Genomic DNA, 24,801 nt, shown 5'->3' on the forward strand with positions numbered 1-24,801 from the left:
AGGGATGCAGTGGTGTTGGAAGGGAGCCAAATTCCGGCTCTCAAGGAACGTACACTCAAAGGGAGGAAACAGATTAAAACTGCAGAAACAAAGATAGTTATAAAGATAGAAAAAGAAGCAGGTGATGGGGATGGAGAAGGAAAGGAGGCACTGTTTTAAAAGACATCTCACACCAGGAATATTTGAGGAGAAACCTCAAAGAGGTGAGGGGCTGGTGTAGGGATATCCAACAACAGCCCAGTCCAAAGGAATTGTCCATCATGCTGGAAATGTTCTATAGCTCTATTATCAGGAATGGAAGCCAGTAGCTACGTGTGGCCACTGAGCACTCAAAATGTGTGACTAAGGAACTGATTTTTTAAAATTTTAGTTAGTTTAAATTTAAATAGCCGCTTGTGGCAAAGGCTGCTGTATGGTATGGTGCAGACTAGAGGAATGGATTTCCTAGAAGAGAAATGAACAAACGCAAAGGTCCTGAGGCAGAAGTGGGCCTGGCATGAAAGGAACAGCAAAGAAGCCAGAGTGGCTGAGCAGAGTGGGCAAAGAAGAGAAAGAGAGGAAGGAAATGAAATCTGAAGGTCACCAGCAGCCAGGTAACATAAGAGCTTCTTGGCCAGAGACAGCCCTTAGAATAGACAACATGTCTTCTAAGTGAAGGACTGTGAGTGGTGGGGGGAGCGGTGAGGGGAAGGGGTTCATGAGCACATTGAAATGTTGCTTCCGCTGCCCTGAGAATATGCTGTAGGAGAGCAAGAGCAGAAGCAGGGCCGACACCAGGGAACTGAATGCAACGGTCTAGGTGGCAGCCGGTGGTGCCTTGGGCTGGGGTGATCGTCCTCCATCAAGGTGGCAAAAAGTGGAAGAATGCATCCATACCTTGAGGACCTCACTGTCAAATGGGTCTCTCTGTTAGGAGGCCCCCGATGAGGTTCTCTCCCCCTTGTCTTCAGTTACAAACCCCATGACACCCTCTACTTCTGTGCTTATAACACTCACCGTGTTTGTAATTACATGTTCAAAGCCAGTTACTCCTGGACTGTAAGCCCCTGAGAACAGGAACCTTATGTCTTCTGTTTCTCACTGTAACCTCATTGCCGAGTCATGTCTGTCCCATGATAGATATATATTATTTGTGCAGCGTTTGAAGGAATGGTGCCCCCCACATGGACAGCACAGCCAACGGGTGGTCAGAGAGCTGGCCGATTGGATTTCAATGCCTGATCACTGATTACTGACCACGTTCCAATTTGCTTTACAGCCTGTGGCTGCTCAGACCACGGACAGTGTGACGATGGCACCGCGGGCTCCGGGCAGTGCCTGTGTGAAACGGGGTGGACGGGGCGCTTCTGCGACATTCAGACAGGTCTGTCATGGGAGTGGTCAGCTGGCGGCAGCACCGTGCTGCAGCGGCCCCTCTGAGAGCATCCAACTGACGTTGGGGGTCTGAGTGACCCCTGAAGAAAACAGCAGAGCAGGTGTTTCCCTTTCCACAAGGAAAAGATGATTTGGATATGTGGCCCTGGGCCTCGGGAGGTTGGGGGACTTGCAGGAAAACTGGGTGAATAGATTTAACTCAAACCCACGAAACCAGCATGCAGTCCTTTGCAACCATGGAAGGGCCCAACTCAAGTAAAGGATACAGGACTGGGCAGGAGTGGTCCCTCAGGATCGTGGCCCCTTGGGATCATGGCCTCTTGGGATCATGGTCCTTAGGACTGTGGTCCCTCAGGATCATGGTCCTTAGGATCATGGCTCCTTGGGATCATGGCCTCTCGGGATCATGGTCCTTAGGACTGTGGTCCCTCAGGATCATGGTCCTTAGGATCGTGGCCCCTCGGGATCATGGCCTCTCGAGATCATGGTCCTTAGGACTGTAGTCCCTCAGGATCATGGTCCTTAGGATCGTGGCCCCTTGGGATCATGGCCTCTCGGGATCATGGTCCTTAGGACTGTAGTCCCTCAGGATCATGGTGCTTAGGATCGTGGCCCCTTGGGATCATGGCCTCTCAGGATCATGGTCCTTAGGATTGTGGCCCCTTGTAGTCATGTTCCCTTGGGATCATGAGCGGCCAGTGTTCTGCGGCCTCCAGTCCATTCTGAGCCCTGTGTTCTGGTGGAAGGTCCTCCTGTCCACCCAGAGCCCTGTGTTCTGGTTGAAGGCCTGAGATGTGAAGGGTGAATCCTCCACTGTGAATCGCAGGGGGCAGAAGGGCGCGACTAAGTTCTTCCTATGGGTTTAAGCAAGGTTCCAGAATCCCCTAGCTCAGCTTCCTCCACCTTCCCCCCTCCCCTGACCACCCCATGGCTTCCTGCTACCTGTTGACACTGCAGTCCTATTCACGCACCAAAGCTCTGGACTTCTCCCACGCTTACTGGTGCCCTCAGAAAGCCATGGAATTTCTCCTCTGATTTAACCATCTCCTTCTGGAACCCTGTGCCCTTAGGGCCAAAGAGCTACTCTGCCAAATTCATCCTTGTTGAGGTATAAAGCTTTAACTGGTTGCCCATAAAGGTGACATATTACATTTTAGTCTGAGTAACATTTCAGGGTTAATGTCTTAATATTAAGGAGCAATTCTGGAGTCTCAGAATCCACAGGCTGGGAGGAACCTTTGCAAATCACCCTGTGCTCCCACTGTGAGGGGGCACTTTTGAAACTCAGTGACAGGCTGGAGAGCGAGTCTTAGAGGGTCCCATGTCTTCCCGCCACAGGCACGTGATGAACAGGGACCTCTTTGTTTACAGTTTTGCCCCCAGTGTGCACGCCTCCTTGTTCAGCTGATGCCACCTGCAAGGAGAACAACACGTGTGAATGTAACCTGAGCTACGAAGGGGACGGAATAACATGCACAGGTGAGTCCTGTCCGCGTGTGCGAAACAGCAGGGCAGTGCAGGAGCGGAGCGGGACGTGGTCTGAGTGCCCGGACTTCCTCCTGACCCTTCCACTCCTGCCTGGGCCATTTTGCCCATACCTACCCTCTCTGCGACTCAGTTTCCTTAGTGGGTTTACTCATGCCTGACCTGCCGACCTCCCAGGTCACTGTTTTGAAATCGCTGCACAGACTCAAAGTGAGGCACTTTACAGTGTTTTTGTAACTCCACAAATCCGGACTTTTAAAAAAATTCAGAACATTACAATACTAAAAAAAACAAAAAACATTTACTGGGGCACCTGCGTGTGTGGCTCAGGTGGTTAAGCTTCTGACTTTGGCTCAGGTCATGATCTCATGAATTGTGGATGTGTGCCCTGTGTCGGGTTCCATGCTGACAGCTCAGAGCCTGGAGCCTGCTTTGGATTCTGTGTCTCCTTCTTCTGTGTCTCTTTCTCCTTCTTCCCCTACCCCACCCCTCAAATTTCAAAAAAAATTTTTTTTTAGTAATTACACTCATCACTTGGAGAGAACCACTCTGAACTTGGCAATGTCTGTATTTAGTAGTTAAGATACAGCTCCATCCACACGGAGACCCAAAGGAACAGTGGTATACACGAGGCAGATGTTTAGATGTTTATTTTTATCTCATATAATAGTTTGAGTGGAGGCATCCAGAGCTAACGTAGGTCTGAAAGGACATCTGGGAGCCCGACTCCTTCTATCTTATTGCTCTGCCATCGTTCACTTGCCTGGCCTGAGAGGGTCAGTACCATCAGCACATCCCAGGCAGCAGGATGGAGAAGGAGAGGAAGGAGGCAATCTTCTTTCCCTTTAAGGATGCACCTAGAAGTTGCTAAAAATTTTGTCTATTCCCATAGCATTGGCTGGAACCTCATCATCCGGCAGACCTAGCTGCAAAGGAGCCTGGGAAATGTAGTCTTCAGTTGGGCAGCCATGAGCCCAGCTAAAACTCCATTCCTGTAGAAAAAGGAGACAATACACATTGGGAGAAACCTACTAGTGTCAGCCCCATGTACTTTCTAACTTCTTTCATGAGTAAATATTCAAATAGAGATACTTGCTTTACAGAAATGAGCTCTTGCTATACCTGCTATTTTGTAACCTGCTACAAGGCAGCCAGGAAGTGGGTCACTCAACAATGGCACCAAAGACCCAGGTTCAGTCTTTCTACTCTGCTATCCTCGGAGAAGGCCTTTTGTCCTCATGTTTATTCTTTCAAAGTCTCAAGTGGCTGCCATGACTCCAGGCAAAAAGCCAAGCAAGAGAAATCAGATGGCTTTCCAGCTACCCCTTAAATCTAGTATTGGGTTGAAATTTGGGAGATGGTGAAAACAAAGGCCCTAACGGGTAGCACAACACAGTGGGGAATGCATGGACTTTGGGGCCAGACCAACCTGGGTTTAAATCCCAGCCCTACCATGTTACCACTGGTTTGCCTTTGTCAGATCAGTTAAACTCTGTGTTTCAGTTTGTTCATCTGTAGAATGGGGGTAATGATGCCCACCTCACAAAGTACTCAAGAGTGTACTAACTCTGCACATGCATACACACACACACACACACACACACACACAACTGTCCTAACATTAAAACTACTACCAAAATGGAGCCTAGAGGTATATGACAAAGGGGCCAGAGGTAGGCAGATGTCATCAGGCCTGGTCTTTGAGGGTATCAGCCACAGGATACCAGTGTTTGCAAAGGCTAGCACAGAGGCCACTGGGCATGGGGAAAGAAGGCCCCAATATGTCGGGGACCATTTATGTCCCAACGTCACTGATCCCAGGGCTGCCCATGCCCCCCATCTGAAGCCCACCTTGCACAGACAGTGCTTAAATGAGCTGTCTCCCCTCTGCTCCTGCAGTTGTGGATTTCTGCAAACAGAACAACGGGGGCTGTGCCAAGGTCGCCAAGTGTTCCCAGAAGGGCACGAGGGTCTCCTGCAGCTGTCAGAAGGGCTACAAGGGGGACGGCCGCAGCTGCATAGAGATAGACCCCTGCGCCGACGGCCTCAATGGAGGGTGTCATGAGCATGCCACCTGCAAGATGACCGGCCCGGTGAGTCTCTCATCCCTCCCCACCCCCCGCCCCCAGGATGGGAGCCCTTCTGCACCTTGTTCAGCCTGGCTTCACCTCACTTAATGTTCGGCCTCTTCCTCAACTTCCTTCCCGCCTCAGTGCGTGTGTTGCTAGGTCTGCAGGCTAAATGCAAATTGGCATTCTAAGCAGAAAGAGGACATTAGGGGGAAACTGGTGAAATCCACATAAAGCCTATTGTTTAGTTAATAGTAATGTGCCACTGTGAACTTCTTAGTTTTGACCAAAGTGCTATGGTTATCTAAGAAGGCAAGGTAGGGGAACCTGGTGAAGAGTATATGGCAACTCTTTCTGCTATCTTTGCAACTTCGCTATAAATTTAAAACTATCCAAAATTAAAAGTTTATTAAAACAAAAAATGTTGGTGAGAAGTGGCAGGAAAAGTGCAGGTTTGCACCCTCACCCAAGGCTTTTTAGAGTGCAGTCGGGGGCGCCTGGGTGGCTCAGCCGGTTGGGCGTCTGACTCTTGATTTCAGCTCAGGTCATGATCCCACAGTTTGTGAGTTCGAGGCCCACATTGGATTCTGCACTGTGTCAGCACAGAGCCTGCTTAGAATTCTCTCTCTCTCTCTCTCTCTTTGTCCTTCCCCCTGCATGCGTGCTTGCTCGCACGCTCTCTCTCTCTCTCTCTCTCTCTCTCTCTCTCTCTCTCTTTCACACACACACACGCACACAAAATAAATAAATAAATTTAAAGGTATATGGAGAGTGGAATCCGTGCCCTGGTGCCCTGTTTATCCATTGGCAAGAGAAGATGGTGGACAATAAAGTCCGTTATTGAACTTGGAGTCCCTCCCTGAGCCTTAGCTCCCAGACTTAACACTCTGTGGCCTGGGGCTGGCTACTTACTTTCTCCGAGTGTCAGTATCCTCATTTGCTAAGTGAGCCTAATAATAATACAGCCCTCACAGAATTGTCGTGGGGATTAAATGAGATCATTCATTGATTCAGCAAGTGGTCACCAGGCACTTACTGTCTGCTGTCGCAGGTGCCGGGACGTAGCAAGAAAAAGCTTATGCAGGGGTGGAGGGAGGGGGTCATGCCCAGTGCAGAGACAAATGCACGAGATACTTTCCGAAAGCACCAAGAGTGGGGAAGCCCATAAACTGGGCCGGTGTGCTAGAGGGCTGGGACAGCTGCTTTATTTAATGCGCCAGGGACACTCTCTCGGAGGAGGTGACATTTCAGCTATGACATTTCCTCATGAGCCCGTGTGGACATGAGACGTGGCTGTTACTTTGTTCCTGCTGGATAGGAGAGGCATTTTCCTGGTGCTGCTGAGCGTCTCCTGTGCCGGATGGTGGCCCGCAGAGTGTGGAGGGGTCCCGGGGTCCTAGAAGAGGGGCTTCTCATCTTTTCCGCTGTCCCCACAGGGCAAGCACAGGTGTGAGTGCAAGAGTCATTACGTGGGAGACGGGCTGGACTGCGAGCCGGAGCGGCTGCCGGTGGACCGCTGTTTGCAGGACAACGGGCTGTGCCATGCCGCTGCCAGCTGCACCGACCTCCACTTCCAAGGTCAGTGCGGCCGGGGCTGCTGGCCCAAAGCGCCCTGGTCTCTGTCAGGCTCGGGGAAGGTTTTCAATGTTTATTTGTTGGAGAGCGAGAGCACTGGTGGGGGAGGGGCAGCCAGAAGGAGAGACAGAATCCCAAGCGGGCTCCGTGCCGCCGAATCCGACGCGGGGCTCGAACTCACAAACCGTGAGATCAAGAGTCATACGCTTAACCGACTGAGCCACCCAGGCGCCCCTCAAAGCACCGTAGTCTCTGTCAGGCTTGGGGAAGGGACTTGTGCAAAAGCAAAGGGGAACACAATGAAAAACCATGGCCAAACAGCCCAGGCATTGCCCAGGACCCAGTGCCCAAGGAGGTAGCCGGCTTCCGTAGCGGAGGAGTGGAATAAACTCATATCTGGACCCTGAGCCTTAGAACCTGGATGGAGCGCAAAGGTCATCCGTCCTGACTTTTCCTGATGCGCCCTTTACCCAAGTTGCTTAGCAACCATCGATTGGAATTGAATCTAAGGAGCATAGTTTAGGGTTTAACAACAGAGAGGAAGCCCCTGCCACATGAAGATACAATTTCTTAGCAGTTGTTTTGATAATACACATCGATTGGCATTTACGGCATTCTCTTCCAAGGATGATTTGAATGGCTTGTAATAAGCCCACAGGTGTAATGAAAGAATCACCACACGCAGTCAAGTAAAAAAGCCAAGTAGGAAGTGTAGAGGTTCAGACAACAGGGCATCTTGAAACCTAGCAGAGGAAATCCATGAAGGACCCCGCCACACAAGTAATTCTGAGCCAGTGCAGGGAGGGTTTCAGTGGTTCAGAAAGCAACTCGGGGTGTTATGTGCTCTGGCCGATCAGGATTTATGGGAGGTCTCTGACTGGGTTGGGTTTGTTTCGCAGACACGGTCATTTGAGTGAAGCAGATTTTCCATAGCCCAATAATAATTACTGATTTAACTCCTGTTATGTACTGTCTTAGTGCATTCAGGCTGCTACATCAAAGTTCCATGGACTGGATGGCTTATAAACAACAGAGATGTATTTCTTACAGTTCTGGAGGCTGGAAGTCTAAGAATAGGGTGCCGGCATGGTCAGGTTCTAGGGAGGGCTCTCTTCTGGGTTGCAGACTGCTATCTTCTTGTGTCCTTATGCAGCATAAAGGCTAAGGAAGCTCTCTGGGGTCCCTTTTATAAGGGCACTAATCCAGGATGCCTGGCTGGCTCAGTCAGGAGGGCATGTGACTCTTGATCTGAGGGTCATGAGTTTAAGCCCCATGTTGGGCATAAAGATTACTTTAAACACACACACACACACACACACACACACACACACACACACACATATACTAATCCCACACAAAAGAGCTTTACCCTCACGACTTAATTGCCTCCCAATGGCCCCATCTCCTAACATCAACATATTGGGAGTTAGGATTTCAACCTATGAATTTGCGGTGGGGGGGCAGGACACAAGCATGTGGTCCATAAACATGTATCAAATCCTAAGACACCTCAAATCCCTTTTGAGGATGAGATAGAAGAAGTGTAAGCAACGGAAATATATAGGATATGTGATATTGTCTCCTTGCAAGGAGATTGCCCATGTAGCTGAGGACATTTTTTAAATTAATAAGACAAGGAAAGGCAAGTAATAAAACAGCAGACAGCAGTTTATCTCATACGGATAGTGCAGTGAGAAAGCAAGAATAGAGAAAAACTGAGAGCAGGGACTCAAACAGATGTTTGTACTCCCATGTTCCCCGAAAAATGGACATAACCTTAGTGACCATCGGCAAATGAACGGATAAACACACTGTAGCCTATTCATACAGTGGGATATTATGCAGAAGGAAATTCCGGCATGTGCTGTGATATGAAGTAAACTTGAAAACATTATGCCATGTGAAATAAACGAGACACAACAGGATAAATATTGTGGGCATATATAAGGTATTTATAATGGGCAAATTCATAGAGACAAAGTAGAACAGAGGTTACGAGGGGCTGCAGGGAGGAGGGTGGAGAGTCATTATTTAATGCAGACCGAGTTTCTGGTTGGAATGATGGAGACATTCTAGAAATGGATAGTGGCGATGATTGCATGACATTGTAGATCTACTTAAGACCACTGAATTACACACTTAAAATGGTCAAAAAAGTAAATTGTTATGTTATGTATATTTACCACAATATTTCAAAGAATAGTCAGGGATGGGAGAGATCTCTAGGTAAGATGAGAGAGGGAGTCTTCAGAGAAGCTTAATAGAGGCCTGGGACTGTGGCAGAGACTTGAAAGTTGTCAAGGCAATGACCTCAAGGTAACAGGGTCTCGCCTGGGAAGAGGGGTGAGCTCAGGCACGCAGTGGGCATAGAGAGTGCAGACAAGTCAGTCATGTAAGGCTTCGATCTCGAGAGAGCAAACCCAATGGTGGTTGGGTTAAAGCAGATGGGAGGGAACATGGCACAAAGTTTGGAAGCTCCGTTGGGGACATTCTGTGTTCAAGGTAAAACTGCCAAGCAGAGAGATTCTACAGGCAGTTGCTGTTTAGGATGGGGGCCAAAACGAGCAGCTGGAACCGGGACGTTGATCTGTGGGTCATTTGCCTCAAGAAGTAGGAAGTCTAGAAGGTACTCAGCTTGTTTCTGGAGGGCACGATCCATTCGGCCAGCCCTGCCTGTTCCACGGCTCAGTCACAGGTGGAAACTTATTCAGTTCATCCATCTTCTCCAGGGGGCTCTTCTCTTCTGCTGGCTCATGAATGCCAAGAAAGTGTTGGCAGTGTTGCTAAGTGACCAGGTATCATATTGGACCCACGTTCTGTTGTAGCTGAGCGGTTACCCTTAGCAAGACAGGATGGCACTGGGCTAAGGCCCCAGCTTTCCCTGTGGCACAGTTACAGAGCCATCCCACACTCAGGAGGACGTGCCCGTTCTCCCGGGTCAGAGGAGGGCACCGGGTGCAGCCTTTGTGGCAACCAATGTGACAGTGTGTGCTGAGAGCCTTAAAATAATTCATGCTCTACGGCGCCTGGGTGGATCTGTCGGTTAAGCATCCTGCCCTCGATTTCATCTCAGGTCGTGCTCTCACGGTTCATGAGTTTGAGCCCCACACTGGGCTCCGAGCTAACAGCACAGAGCCTGCTTGGGATTCTCTCTCTCTCCCTCTCTCTCTGCCCCTCCCCCTGCCTCAAAATAAATAAATATAAACTTAACAAAAAAGCTAAAAAAATTGTTTTAAATTCATGCCAAGACTCAGTAGCTCCATTTCAGGGAACCCATCCTCCAGAAACAAACTAAGGAGGGAATAAAGATAAACGTACCATCTCAGCATTATTTCACATCATAAAAGATTATAAATAACATATATCGAACACTAAAGGATGATCAAATATACTGTTACACGTCCATTCAAATGCACTGTTAAGAATTGTGTTGTCTTAGTTAGAAGACAAGGTTATCCATCCTTACCCAAGCTGTTATGCTGTTAAGTGCTTGCATTTCAGACCCAAGGCTGACAGGATCATGTAGCCTGTGGATCGTGCTACTAGGCTGTAGTCAAAGAAGATCTTGAACTCAGCTCTTTTTTTGCAGAAGGAAGTGCCCTTTTTGTCGCATTTGATAATGAACTTGACAGTGTAAAAATGTGACTTGGTTCTTGAACTATTTCTGGTCTCTGCATTCCTTGTCTGGCTAAAATATCAGCCAGTAAACATGATAAATCTTTCAGTATCTTAGGGGAGAAATGGCTAGAAAACCTTTTTAAGGGCATAGTGGCAATCAAAAACATAGAGTCCTTGGCAAAAACTTTCATGTCTGTAAAGTTCACAAAAATTATTAAATTTTAAGTATTGAGGGGGAAATCATGTTGCCCAAGAAAATTTATAATATGGGGAAATCATCATGATTTAATGTTAAGTTTTAGAAAAAAAGATTTCTGGGGGCACCTGGGTGGCTCAGTTGGTTAAGCTTCCAACTTTGCCTTCGGTCATGATCTCACAGTCTGTGAGTTCAAGCCCTGCTTTGGGCTCTCTACTGTCAGTACAAAGCCCACTTTGGATCCTCTGCCCTCCCCCCCCCCCCCGCCCCTCCTCTCCTCATTCTTTCTCTCAAAATAAATAAATAAAAACTTAATAATAATAAAAAAAATAAAAATAAAAAAAGACTTCTAAAAACTCTATATGCAGTATGCAACCACATTTGTAATGTATATGACATGTAAACACAGAGGTAAAAAGACTAGAAGAGTATGAAATTATATCGAAATAAAAAGTCACCAAAAGAAAGTAAAAATTCTTTAGGGGAAGTACACCAAAATTTAGCCATGGAGTAAATTATTTTTAGGGGGTAAGATTATAGGTGATTTTTGTTTATTTCTTTTCTTACTTTTCTGTATTGCCCAAATTTCTACAATAACCTGTGCTATTTTTATAATTAGGCTATCGTTGATAGCGCTGCTATAAACATCGGGGTGCACGTGCCCCTTCGAGTCAGCATTTTGTATCCTTTGGATAAATAATTAGTAGTGCAATTGCTGGGTCATAGGGTAGTTCATATTTTAATTTTTGGAGGAACTTCCATACTGTTTTCCAGAGTGGCTGCACCAGTTTGCAGAAAAGAGATAGATACTTTAAATGCTGTGTTTCGACATCCCTGGAAGGGGAGTGCCTCTGGGATATGGCTGGCCTCCGGCTTTGAGAGCTCTTTGCTGGAAGTCCTGTCCACCAGGTGGCTGACCTGGACAATTCCTCTCTTTTCCTCTCTAGACGCCACCGTTGGAGTGTTCCATCTACGCTCCCCACTGGGCCAGTATAAGTTGACCTTTGACAAAGCCAAAGAGGCCTGTGCCAACGAAGCCGCGACCATGGCAACCTACAACCAGCTCTCCTACGCTCAGAAGGTGGTCCCCAGTTCGTGGGCACCATGCAGGCAGGGGCTACAGGGGACAGGGTGCAGCCTCTTCTTAGCGTGAGGGAGACTTGGGCTGTTGCCTTCTTGGAGGGGAATGCAGGGTCTTCCTAGAGCAATACTATCAACGTGTCATGTCCACTGGGCACGTACTATGTGGCAGGAGCTGTGCAGGTGCTTTGTTAGCAATACCATCCATCTATACAGCATCCCTGGAAGTAGGTGTCACTCCTCCCATTTTACAGACAGGGCAACTGAGACTCTGAAAGGTTAAGTAATGTGCCCGGAGTCAGCCAGCCAAGAGGTGGCAGACCCAGTACTCAGATGCAGCCCTTACTCCAGACGTCTGTTCTCTGCCATGACATTCATCCACCAAGGCAGAAGCACAGACTGGGAGCGCATGTGTCACAGCTAAAAACCAGAAAGAGATCAATAACCACAGGCCGACGATCTCCCCGAACCCACAAAACAGCCGAGTTTCTCCAAAATGTCTGGAGAGGCTGTGAAGGTCATAAGAGGGGGTTGCCCCAGCTCTCGGATACGACCAGGTAGGAGATGACTGATAGGAAATCTTAATTCAAGAACGGACAGAAGAGAAATGAGTGTGACGGACGTGGGTCCCTCTAAGAAAAAAAGAGTACTGCTTTCATCCATTCAATGAATTGATCAAGAACAATTTAATGAGAACCTACTGTGTTCCAGGCACAGGGGTACAATAGACAAAATGAGCCATCACCCTGGCTCCGTGGAGTTTACAGTCCGATGGGAGAATCAGACATGCGGCAGAGGACCTCACACCAAACACTCAACTGTAGCTGACCCACTGATCACCGCCGTGTGTGTCCCCCACAGGCCAAGTACCACCTGTGTTCTGCAGGCTGGCTGGAGAGCGGGCGGGTTGCTTACCCCACAGCCTATTCCTCCCAGAACTGTGGCTCCGGTGTCGTTGGAATTATAGACTATGGACAAAGAAACAACAAGAGTGAAACGTGGGACGTCTTCTGCTATCGGATGAAAGGTAACCACCCCAGCTACGCTTCCAATTCTGGCCATGTAGCCGCTGAGCAACCCTCAGCCTGGCCAGCCAATCCCCAAGGGTGAGCTGGAGCCGCCGCGGCCCCTGCCTCACCGGAGTGGGACCCTGTGTACCCCTGCCCTCCAGATGTGAATTGCACCTGTAAGGTTGGCTACGTGGGAGATGGCTTCTCGTGCAGTGGGAATCTGTTGCAGGTCCTGATGTCCTTCCCCTCGCTGACAAACTTCCTGAGGGTACGTACCGCGTCTGCTTGGGTTGCCTCAGGGGAGGAAGGCAGTTAGTACAGAGGCAAGTCCTTGAAAGAAGCCAAAGGCTCTCGGTCATGGTTAAGAGCACGGGCAGTGGACCACATTGCCAGAATTTGAAGCTTAGGTTTGCCACTTACTTGCACCACCTTCAACAAGTTACTTTCCTCTCTGGGCCTCAGTTTCCTCAGGATGGAGAAAATGGAGAGGATGATAGCACCAGCCTCATCAATGAGTTAGTATTTGTAACGCACTTAGACTGTGGCCAGCACGTGGAAACTGCCACACTGGGCTAGCTGGCATGGTCTCTTTTTGCATCCAGAGCAGCTTAAGAGTCTGATCTGCAGGAGTGAGACACTCTCTTGTCTTCGCAGACCAGGCAGGGCACAGTTGGTGGGGCCTACCTGGTGATCAGACAGTGAGCCAAATTACCAACGTGGAGTCAACTTTCAACTCGCACTTAGCGTTGCACTTACAGTCACTTCAGTATTCTACAAGTTAGGCCTAATGAAGAGAAAGCTCCAGTTGGAGAAGGATTTGGTGCTGCCTGATCAAAGAACAAAGCTAAGAAAAAGAACAAGAATAGCTAACAGTTCTTGAGCGTTTACTTTGCACTGTGCATGTATGAACCCTTTCAGAGCACTTATAACTCAGTCCACACAGGATGTGAGCTCCCTATGGGAAAGGAGTTTCTCTGCCTTGTGGCTGGCATATAGCAGGTGCTCGCTAAACACTTGTTAGTATGAATAAATTCTCACGCGACCTCGTGAGGTCACTTCTGCTATTATCCCCATTTTGTAGATGAAGAAACTGAGGCTTCCCAAGGTCAAGGGCACAGCCAAGGAGAGGGGACTGGGCATAAGTATAGGGCTTACAGGATCAGGATAGAAGTTAAACCAAGAGCTCCAAAACGGTGAGTCATTATCCATAGACCAAACAGTATCTATCTAACGGTTCTGACATTCAGGATTACCATAAACACACCAAAGACAAACACTCAAACTCATGTTTCTGCGGTGCAGGGGCTTGGCTTGTGCCAACATTTCAGAGAAAACAGTGTCAGAACAAAACCCACTGGCTGTGCGTCCGTAACTTCTCTGGGCTTCAGTAGCCCTGTCAACACAATGGCAAAGTTGAACTAGGTAGTTCTTATAATGTTTCAGCAAGTATTTGCAACTGCTTACCACGTGCTTGCGATATATCAGTGAACAAAACAGACACAAAAAGTAAACAGTAAACAGAATAAGTAAATAGTATTGAATACTAGAAGGTGATTATAAATACTGTGGGTGCCCATTTTGCTGAGTGATAAGGGAAGGCCTCAGTGGGAAGATGGCATTTGAGGAAAGAGTGAATGGAAGAAAGGGAGTTAGCCACGCAGATCTGAGGCAAGAACATTCCAGGCAGAAGGAACAACCGGGCAAAGGATGAAAGGCAAGAGTGTGCTGCACAAGTCTGAAGAAAAGCAAAGAAGCCAGTGTGGCTGGAGCAGAGGGAAAGAGAGGCCAGCGGGGCCCCGCAACAGGGTCCAGACGGGTTGGGCCTCCTGGGCCATTTTAAGGCCTTTGGCTTTTCCTCTGAGTGAAATGCAGACCATTGCAAGGTTTCAATAAGATTCGACCTCATGTGTCAAAGGACTGCACAGGCGGCCATGTTAAGAATGGTCTGTGGGGGCGCCTGGCTGCCACAGCAGGTTGAACTTCCATCTCTTGATTTCGGCTCAGGTCATGATCTCACGGTTTGTGGGTTTGAGCCCCACATCGGGCTCTGCGCTGACAGTATGGAGCCTGCTTGGGATTCTGTCTCTCTCCCTCTCTCTCTGCTTCAACCCCACTCAAAATAAATGAATAAACATTTATTTGTGATGTGGCTGTGACTTAGGCCTGTAGGATTCACTGAGGAAAGAAAAAGTGCCCCTAAGGCTCTCCGGAGAGGCAGTCAGAAGAAACGCGGCCTGAGTGGGGGCCAACGTCAGGAAGGGTCCGGGATGGGTGGTGCCCCACAACCCTGCACACCAGGACCGATCGCTCTTTCCTCTCCCCAGGAAGTGCTGGCCTATTCCAACAGCTCGGCCAGAGGCCGGGCATTTCTGAAACACCTGACTGACCTATCGATCCGCAGCACCCTCTTTGTGCCACAGAACGGCGGGCTGGGGGAAAACGAGGTGAGGCGGTGCCTGGTGTCTGTGCCTTAGACAAGTACTTCTAGACAGTATCAGTATCTATCACCACAAGTCACCCCAAAACTCAGTGGCCACACATTTACACAGCTCACACGTCTGCAGGTCAACTGGCGGGTCTGGTCTCGGCCAGGCACGTTCACGTGTCTGTGATGGCCTGGCTGTCGGCTGACCGAGGCCGACCTGCCTGGGCCTCTGCCCCACGGGCCACCTGTCCTCCAGCAGACCAGCCCGGGCATGTCCTGGTGGTGCTGGCAGGAAGCGGTAATCAGGAGTGAGCCCGGTCCTGCCAGCGCTTTCCAAGCCCCCCGTCGGTCACGTTGGCTGACGTGCCCCTGGCCCGGACGGATCATGTGGCTGAGCCCAAAGTCAGAGCGGGGAGCACTCAGAGTTCCAAGGCGAAGGGCAAGAATGCAGGAGGGGGAACAACCAGAGTCGCTGATGTCACCAGCCTGCCACACTAATGTCCAACACGTCACCGAGGGATTGGCAGTTCCACACAGGTGGCCAGTGACAGGCTCTGACAGCCCCCCCTCCCCGGCCCCGGCCCACCCAAGGGCTGAGAGGAGTGTAGCTCGGCCCCCTGTTACCCACTCAAGACCCAGTCTTCACGAACATGACATTCGGTGCCACAGCCTAGCCAGGTGTGAGCCTCTGGCCGAGAGCCCAGACGAGCAGAAGCCTGAGAAAAACCTGACATTCCTTACCTCCACACGGAGGCAGAAAACCAAGGCCATGAGAAGCGATTTCTTTTTCTGGGGTCATCCTTATTATTAAAGACAAAATTGCTTGACTTCTACAGACCATTCTCGTGTTTCTCCTTTCCTCTCAGACGCTGTCTGGGCGGGACATCGAGCACCACCTCGCCAATGTCAGCGTCTTTTTTTACGAAGATCTTGTCAACGGCACCGTCCTGCAAACTAAGCTGGGAAGCCAGCTGCTCATCTCCTCTAGCCAGGACCAGCAACAACTGGTATGAGACATCTTCTGGATTTCCTGCCAGAACTGGAGATAATACATGCAAAGCTCTTAGCATACAGTAGGTGCTTAATAGCTGGCAACTAGTACACGGACCGGACGTAAACTCTAAACCTGCAGTCTAGGGAAGGTATTAGCTGCACATGGTAGCACACCACGCCCTTAGGCAGCCCCTGCCCCTTGACAGGCAAATCGCTGCTGACCGCCAGCCCCAGAAGCTGGTAATGAGTGAGGAACTTGACATGAAGCCGTTCTTAAAGCTCTCTGACTCTCCGCCTCTGTCTCCTGATGGTGGCGCTGATGATATTGGTGATGACAGCGATGGGGATATTGACGACGATCGTGAGGGTGATGATGGCGGTGACGATGATGGCGGTTATGATGGCATTTGGACGATGGTGGTGATGGCGTCAGTTTTGATGACTAACGTGGTGGTGATACTGACAGTGATGATGGTGATGGTGACAAGTGGTGGCGGTAGTGGTGACCGTGACCGCCGTGGTGCCAGAATCACAGGCACTTGTGAGGAGTCCATGGATTAATGCTTGCAGCGTGTGACAGTCGTTCATGACATGTGGCAAATGCCCAAAGAGTGTTGCTTTGTCATCTTTACCTGACAAATGGCTTCTTTTCTTGAAGATTAGTGGTTTAGACCAGGGTTACTCAAATTTTAAGATGCATTTAATCACCTAGAGACTTGGGAAGATGCAGATCCGAATTCAGTAGGTGGGGCATGGGGACCTCAGTTTCCACATTTCTAATGAACTCTCAGTGATAGGCACCACCACAAGACAGTAGGTCACGCTCTGACTAGCAGGGGACTAGATCACTTAAAAATCCATTTTCTAACAGCCCAGAGTGGTGTGCAGAGCAGTGGACCCGAAGTTCGGAGGCTCAGGGTTTGCCATTTGCTACCCGGATGGTCTTAGACAAACCATTTTCCTTCTGAGCTCTTACCTCTTAGACAAGCAGGCGGGACAGAATGGCCCCTAGGGTTCCCTGCAGCCATTAGATCTGCCTTTCAGCCCAAGGGCAACTAGTGTGTTCTGGGCTGTCCAGATGGTGAGCAGAAATCCTGTGCTGCCTGTCGGTAGCAACAGGTCTGACACGCAGACTGCAGGACCTCGGAGAAACTGAGCAACTTCCTTCCATGGAGGGAGGGGCTGCCCGCGTGGGGAAAAGAGGCAGATGGCCACAGATCTCCGCCAGCCCTCCTCTCATTTCCTCTCATTTCCCTCTCTCCTCCTCTCATTTCCCCAGGAGACCAGGTTTGTTGATGGAAGAGCCATTCTTCAGTGGGACATCTTTGCCTCCAATGGGATCATTCATGTCATTTCCAGGCCTTTAAAGGCACCCCCCGCCCCATTGGTGAGTATCCAGGGTTCCTGGCAAGGGGTCCGGCGTCCATTCCCTAAGAGGCAAACTGTCCCTAGAAGCCCTGTTTCCTTTCCTCTGGAGACTGGAGGAGCCTCCCACGTCCATGGCGGCTGGCCTCAGGGATCCAAGGCCCTGGTTCATCTCACTCCTGCTCCCGCACGTCAGCAACATAACCCCTGCCACCATTAATATTTGTTGAATGAATGGGCCAACAGAGAAGCCCCTGGAAGGGGACTAAGAAATCCTGAGCTCTGGTTTGGCCCCTCCACTTCTTCAGCTATGCAACCCTCGACAAATCTCAGAACATCCTGAACCCCATTTTTCTCATCTGCAAAATGGGAGTCATAATGCCTACCTCCATGTTCTTGGGAGAACTAGGAGTCAAAAATACAAAATAATTAGGATAGTCCCTGGCACACAGCACGGGCTCTATAAGGGTTGGTTGGCTGGTTGATGGTGTCAGTATTCTGCTTTCTGAAAGTGTGAGGGAGGGGCGCCTGGGTGGCTCAGTCAATTGAGCGTCTGACTTCAGCTCAGGTCATGATCCGGTAGTTGACGAGTTCGAGCCCCACGTCGGGCTCTGTGCTGACAGCCTGGAGCCTGCTTCCAATTCTGTGTCTATCTCTCTCTGTCCCCTCCCTTGCTTATGCTCTGTCTCTCTCTGTCTCAAAAATAAACATTAAAAAAATTAAAACAATAAAAAGTAAAAGTGTGGGGGAGAGGTGAGCCCAGCTGGCTACTGAGAAGCGCCATAGCATACTGGGTAATTGCACAAGCTCCAAAGCTAGGCTGGGTTCAAAGCCCACCTCTACTCCTCTTTGGCTGTGTGATATTGGGCAAGCACTTACCCTCTCTGTGCCTCACCACCACCCCCCTCCCAACCATGTAAACACAGAAACAGTAATAACTCCCTACCTCTTGGAACTATTCTAGGTTTAACTGGAGTGTTTCATGGAAAGGCCTTAGAACAGACCTTGGCAGTGGCAAGGGCTAAATACAGGTTACCTGTCTTATCTTTATTTTCATCCCAACTGGCCCCCAAGATGCCTCAGGCCAGCAAGAATGGGGTGGGCTCCAGAAGGCACCCCTCTCCTCGGAAGGCACCAGTGCTAAGCATCACTGCCTTCCCTTTCTGTGTGCAGGCCTCAGTCCACACTGGCTTGGGAACAGGGATATTCTTTGCCACCATCCTGATCGTCGGAGCCGCCGCTCTGGCTGCCTATTCTTACTTTCGACTAAACCGGAGAACAATTGGCTTCCAGCATTTTGAGGTGAGAGAGAGAAACATGGGAGCATGGTGGTGGGGCGCTCTCTGCACTCCAGCCCCTGGCTCTGGGCTCCTTCAGCTGACCGGTGGCTTCACTGAGCTCACCCGGTAGCTGGGGGCTCGGCGCACACCCCCCGCGTCCTGGGGGGTCTCCGGCTGGGAGAGGAGCCACGGTGCAGCCGTAAGCCCTTCTTCCCGGCCGAGGGGGGGTTCGGTGAGGAGGGCGATGGGCTGCCAGCAGCACAGGCTCTCAGAGCCTCCGTGCAGGGGTCTGGCTTGGAGGCACATTCACCAGGCACCCGGAAGGTCGCTCACCTTGGAGGAGTCGGGAGATAAGCACCCACTGTGATCGGTGGGGGCTTCAAGGCCGGCTGACTCCGGGGGTGGAGGACAGGGTCGGGACCTGCACAGTCAGGCCCCATGGTGCAGCCAGCCTCAGATGTCACCCCGTTTGAACTGTTGGGCCGACAGGTGGGTCAGTGGGTCTTGGCTGAGCAGGGGATAACTCTGGGGACTGGGCTTGGCAGCGACCCCACGGCTGAGCACCTTCCCTCATGTGCCTTCTGCCCCCGCCTGGCCCACCCTGTGCCCCGGCTGCCCCCACACCCGCCTGGTGAAGACGGGGCAGAGCCCCGGTGGCAGGCCAGTTCCTCATAGCAAGTCACCTGCCTATTAATAAGCTCCAGCACTTTTTACCGACAGTGTCCATGCTGTATGAGCCCTTTTATGTCAAGTTCAAGGACAGGGAAAACCACTCCAGGGTGATGAAAGTCGGAATAGCAGTTACCCTGGCTGGGATTGGGTACTGGCGGGCACAGGCATGAGGACACTTCCTGGGGAAGGGGGAGGGGATGGGAAACACCCTACACACTGATTTGGGTGGTGGTGACACCTGGACGGACAGATTGAGTCACCGTGCACTGAACACTTCCGAGTGATGCACGTTGGTCCCAGCCAAGGACTGTTTCAAAGACAAAGCTCCCGGAGGGGGAGGTGGGGCATGGCTGGCTTTTCCTGCTGGCTTGAATGAGCCGCTCCTGCCCTGGGGACATCTTGGCTCTAGCCTCTGCTTGTCTTTCTGAGCAGTCCGAGGAGGATATCAACGTTGCAGCTCTTGGGAAGCAGCAGCCTGAGAATATACCGAACCCCTTGTATGAGAGCACTCCCTCTGCTCCCCCAGAACCTTCCTGCGACCCCTTCATGGTGAGTTTGCTTCTTTACCTAGAACCAGAGTCAGTTGTGGGTAAATGATGTCTTTCAGCAAACCCAAATGGAAAGCTTTGCACCAAGAAAAGCACATTTCTAGGACATTCTTGGGGCAACAAGCCTAAAAAAGCCAGTATTGCAAGTTGACTGAAGCCATGCTGGCTGTTCAGTGTCCCCGAGTTATCTCAGGGGGACTGAAGTCTCTAACAATTAGAGGTAATCAGGGAGAACCAGAGGTTGCCCACCCCCAACCTGGTGACCAGGTGAGAAGTGACACGTTACATGCACAAATCCTGAGCTTCATTCTGCCACACACATTTGTGAGGGAGCCTGTGCAAAATAAGACTCAGGCCCGAAAAAGGGTTTTTTTCTTTCTCATGTTACGCTTTAAACTTATATTTAAATTGTTGGGGTGCCTGGCTGCCTCAGTTGATAGAGCATGAGACTCTTTTTTTTTGTTTTGTTTTATTTATTTTTGAGAGAAGGAACGCAAGTGGGGGAGGGACAGAGAGAGAAGGGGACAGAAGATCTGAAGCGGGCTATGTGCTGACATCAGCGAGCCCAATGCAGGAATCAAACTCATGAACCCCTGAGATCAAGACCTGAGCTGAAGTTGGACACTCAACCAACCGAGCTACCCAGCTGCCCCAAGCATGTGACTCTTGATCTCAGGGTCGTGAGTTCAAGCCCCATGCTAGGCATGGAACCTACTTTAAAAAATGTTTTTAGGGGCGCCTGGGTGGCTCAGTTGGCTGACCGTCTGACGTCGGCTTAGGTCATGATCTCACAGTACATGAGTTCGAGCCCCGCGTCCGGCTCTGTGTTAACAGCTCGGAGCCTGGAGCCTGCTTCGGATTCTGTGTCTCCCTCTCTCTCTGCCCCTCCCCCACTCATGCCATGTCTCTCTCTGCGTCTCAAAAATAAATAAACATTTAAAAAAAGTTTTTAAATAAACCTATTTACATTGTCAACAAAAGGTTTCTGCCCATTGTCAGGGCTGCTTCTTGCCTTCGGAGCTATGTTCCTTTGGATGCCAGCGGGCCGGGTCCCACGGGACCAGCCCAGAGGCTCCTTGGTCCTGGAAATCAATTGCGAGCCAGCAGGAAGTGAGAGCAGAGTTTATTGAACATACAGAGAGAGCAGATGCAGACGGAGTGCCCGGGAGGCCATGACAGGAAAGGAGCGTCAGTCTGGTCTTTGTTCTGGGTCTGGGGTTTTTTACAGAGGATGGCGGTCTGGTGTACACGTCCTCTCAGGCTTCCGGGAAACAGCCAGAACAGAGACGAGGGTCCAGGTGTTAGTCCTTGGAGCCAGAGGGCCTTGGCGTAGAGGTGTCTAGATCAGGTGGTCTGGAATAAGCCTATGATGGCTTACTCCAGTCATTCTCACCTTAGATGTTATCTGTTCTAGAGAAATCATGAACTCCTGCGCCTGACAGGGAGGTCATAAGGGATTTGCCTTCCGAGGCACGTGTGGAGCAGGGTGGGGGTGCAGGTCCTAGCAAGAAGAGATGCGGGAAAGGAGCAAAAGCAGATTTTTATGGAGTCCTTCACTTGCCCTATCTCACTTTGATCAGCTCTTTTATATCTAGAGGGGCGTGTTCTCTCTGGTATTCCAGGAAATAACCATTCGTTTCTTTCTAGTTAGTGGTCTCTGAGCTTAGCTGGGGCCCCACTGACTTCAACCCAGAGGGAGCCCATGGCAAGGTACCTGATTCACACTGAATGTGGAAGGTACATCCTACCTGTCATCTATTACCGGGTCTGGAGGGAGAAGCTAGTAATAACATTTAACGCTTCTTTTTATATAAAGATAAGAATTGGCAGCTAGTATGTACCTCCGCAGACGGAGCTGACGGCATCACTCAGGCCGAAGGAAATAACTTGAATCTGGGCTGTTGGTCTAGAACCCTCATGAAAAAGGAAGCACAGCCAAAGAGCTGCTGCGATTGTTTTGCGCGAGAACATATGCTGCCCTTCCTCCCAAGACGTTATGGTTGTTGAATTCTTGTAAGGTGGTGCTGAAACATTAAATACTGCATCGCTCCTTTTTTTTTAATTTTTTGTTTTAATGTTTATTTATTTTTGGGACAGAGAGAGACAGAGCATGAACAGGGGAGGGGCAGAGAGAGAGAGGGAGACACAGAATCCGAAACAGGCTCCAGGCTCTGAGCGGTCAGCACAGAGCCCGACGCGGGGCTCGAACTCACGGACCGTGAGATCATGACCTGAGCTGAAGTCGGACGCTCAACCGACCAAGCCACCCAGGCGCCCCATGTATCGCCCCATTTTTAAGCTCATATAATGCAATCAACGTTTTTGTTTTTCTGCAGTGAACCAAACGTAAAGATCTTGTGTTCTTATTGCGATAGATTGAAAGATAACCAGATCTTATCCTATTTTCTGTTTCTAATCAAACCCGTGTAAAAGTTTCCCCATCCAAATTGAAAGGGTAAGTTCAGCTATGCATATCTCAACTAGTAGTTTATTTCTGTAAGCGTTGTTACGTGGAAATCGGCCTCATTGAAACAGCTGCAGGGGAGGTGGGGGGAATGTTATCCATCTTATTCAAAGCTCTTCGCGTCTTCTCAGCTGCTTGTCCCCTTCTGAGGGTGCCAGCCCCGGGCATGAAGGATTCTCCCGAGGCAGGAGAGAGGGTATCCCAAATGCAGGAGTCAGATGAACCTTTCTCATCAGACCGGGTGGCAAAAAAAAGTTCCAGGAATAGAAGTCCTAAGCTGAGGGTGCCGTTCCCACAAGTGACCTTCTACATTCTCCTACCTTTTCTATTGAAGGTGGGGTGCCTGTACAATGTCTGTAGCCAGTCCAGTCATCTGGAACACGTCTCTCATGCTAATTAACGAAACTTCGGTGCCAATCAGAGCCGCAGACGGCACAAGGCTTGGGTGCTGCCTCTGGAATAGGGCTTCTGAGTGGACTCTATCAGATGCTCAAGAATTTTTCATCTGAAAGGTTTTTTTTTAGGTTTCTTTATTTTGAGAGAGGAGAAAGTACAAGTTGGAGAGAGACAGAGACAGAGACAGAGACAGAAACAGAGAGAGAGAGAATCCCAAGCAGACTCCACACCATGAGCACAGGGCCCAATGCAGGGCTTGAAGTCACGAACTGTGAGACCATAACCTGAGCTGAAGTCAGACGTTTAACCAACTGAGCCACGCAGGCGCCCCTGAAAGCAGTGTTTTGTAATCCTATTAATAGCCACCTTTTGTAGGGTGCCGATACCTTCCTTAAGGTAGTACCTAAGTTCATCTTCATATCTCCCTGTGAGGTAAATATTATTATGGCCCTTTACAGATGAGGGGGAAACAGCAGAATTGAAATGACCTGTCTAGGGCACACAAGCTTCAAGCAGCAGCGACTGCCCCCAGAACAACCATCCCGCCTCCCGACACAAGACAGACGGCCACGTGAACAGGCCCTCCTACCACAGACGTGTGGGCAGAGCACTTGGAGAGGGACTGTTTAGGCTCTAGGGAAGGCAGAAGTTTTCCTCCACCTCTTAGGGTCCCTGGCTGGGTGGGAAAAGTAATCTGGACAGACTCACAGGAGAAAAGCATATACACTTTATTGAAAGTTCACATGTACGCGGGGGCCTTCCGGACAGCCGAGAGCAGGAAACTTTTCTATCTTTTACACAAAGAAACAAGAATGGACGAGACAGGGGTTTGGGCTTGGGGTAGTAAACGGTGAGGCAAACTAGAAAATAAAGGGTTAGTTTAACCAGGTTGTTTGTGCAGATTTCCTGGCCCCAAATTCCTCGTCTCTGGTGATAAGTGTCTTCTTTTGTCCTGGAACAGGAGGAAGAGGGAGGGACAAGGAGGGGAAGGTCGGAGTGACCATCCTGCTGCTTCTGTTTTTTTCAAAAATTCCTTCAGCTTAAGATATTAAAAATGCCAAGGTGCCATATTTTGGGTAGTATGTCCTGAACCCCTTCAAGGCTTCAGACCGGTGGCCGGAGGGAAGGTTCAACCTGGAAAGACTTGACAAGCGGAAGGTCCCGCGCCCGGCGTGTTTCAGACCCCTCTCTTTTCCAGGACGCTGAAGATCAGCAGCCGGACGGCAGTGACCCCCTGGGGGCGCTGTGAGGGCCCAGACCTTCAGTGGCCCGCCATCCCCGCAGCCAGCCGCCCGTCAGCCAGAGCCGCCTCGAGGCTGTCAGCTGCAAATCCTCAGGACGTCGCCTTTCGGAAAGGAAGGTCCCTTGACGTTTTAAAGTATGAAGCACTCAAGCAATACCTCATCTCTTTGTTAATCTGAAGGATCGCTTTGTTTCTGTGGGTGAGGGGCCACGTTAAGTCCACCCAACAACCCGGGGGACTTGCCCCTCCGCTGTCCTTCCTTTGTACCTCTCTGTGGCACTTCACTGCCTCCTCCCCGACACTAACTATGACCTTTGTCTCCTTTCCCTGTTAGAGTGTAAGCTCCCAAAGGCAGGGACCCGCCTCTTCCATCTTTGTTGTCGGCACCTAGCCCAGTGTCTGGTACGTGCCATGTGCTCAATAAATGTTTATGGAACAGAAACGAAGTCAACGGAACAAAACCAGTGTTTTGGGAAACAAAAAGAGTTTGCCACGGGAAGGGTCAAACTTTGAAGGTAAAATCCACCTTTTTAGGCCTAACCGGGGCCTTTCGATTTAGCCAAGACCTGCTTTATAAGTTCTTCTTTCTTAATTCTGTCTTGTTTGCTGAAGAAGACGTGATAACCACAACAAGATACCGCTTCACACCCACCAGGAGGGCGATAATCAAAAAGACAGCTAATAGCAAGTGTTGGCACGGACACGGAGGAATCAGAAGGTCCGTACATTGCTGGTGGAGATGCAAAATGGCGGAGCCACCTGGAAAAAGTTTGGCAGCTCCTTAAAAACTTAAACATAGTGATCCAGAAATCCCAGAAATTCCTAAGTGTATATATATATATATATATGTGTGTGTCCATATAATAACTTAGTCATGTTCATAGTAGCATTATTCATAATAGCCAAAAAGGAGAAACAACCCAAACGTCCATCATCTTATGGATAACCAGTGGTATATCCAGTGATGTATCATTCCACCCTAAAAGGAAAATTAGTACTGCCGATGCA

At 49.9% G+C, this 24,801-nt stretch overlaps 2 protein-coding genes across 2 annotated transcripts in view; one reads left to right on the top strand and one right to left on the bottom strand.

Annotated features, from left to right (window-relative positions):
* STAB2 (stabilin 2) overlaps positions 1–24,239 on the top strand; it is a 165,129-nt gene extending 140,890 nt beyond the window's left edge. The window contains exons 57-69 of the mRNA XM_015068803.3: positions 1,259–1,363; positions 2,746–2,853; positions 4,759–4,952; positions 6,365–6,506; positions 11,265–11,398; positions 12,259–12,424; positions 12,569–12,675; positions 14,732–14,851; positions 15,699–15,839; positions 17,105–17,212; positions 18,364–18,492; positions 19,575–19,691; positions 23,749–24,239. Coding sequence (XP_014924289.2) covers positions 1,259–1,363; positions 2,746–2,853; positions 4,759–4,952; positions 6,365–6,506; positions 11,265–11,398; positions 12,259–12,424; positions 12,569–12,675; positions 14,732–14,851; positions 15,699–15,839; positions 17,105–17,212; positions 18,364–18,492; positions 19,575–19,691; positions 23,749–23,799 — 1,622 coding nt within the window. The 3' untranslated portion in view covers positions 23,800–24,239. The remainder of the gene's footprint in view (positions 1–1,258; positions 1,364–2,745; positions 2,854–4,758; positions 4,953–6,364; positions 6,507–11,264; positions 11,399–12,258; positions 12,425–12,568; positions 12,676–14,731; positions 14,852–15,698; positions 15,840–17,104; positions 17,213–18,363; positions 18,493–19,574; positions 19,692–23,748) is intronic.
* Positions 22,744–24,801, bottom strand: part of NT5DC3 (5'-nucleotidase domain containing 3) — a 67,083-nt gene continuing 65,025 nt past the window's right edge. Inside the window, exon 14 of the mRNA XM_053226670.1 lies at positions 22,744–23,502. Coding sequence (XP_053082645.1) covers positions 23,214–23,502 — 289 coding nt within the window. The 3' untranslated portion in view covers positions 22,744–23,213. The remainder of the gene's footprint in view (positions 23,503–24,801) is intronic.

Source organism: Acinonyx jubatus, chromosome B4 (assembly GCF_027475565.1).
Source record: "Acinonyx jubatus isolate Ajub_Pintada_27869175 chromosome B4, VMU_Ajub_asm_v1.0, whole genome shotgun sequence".
NCBI classification, from domain to species: Eukaryota; Metazoa; Chordata; class Mammalia; order Carnivora; family Felidae; genus Acinonyx; species Acinonyx jubatus.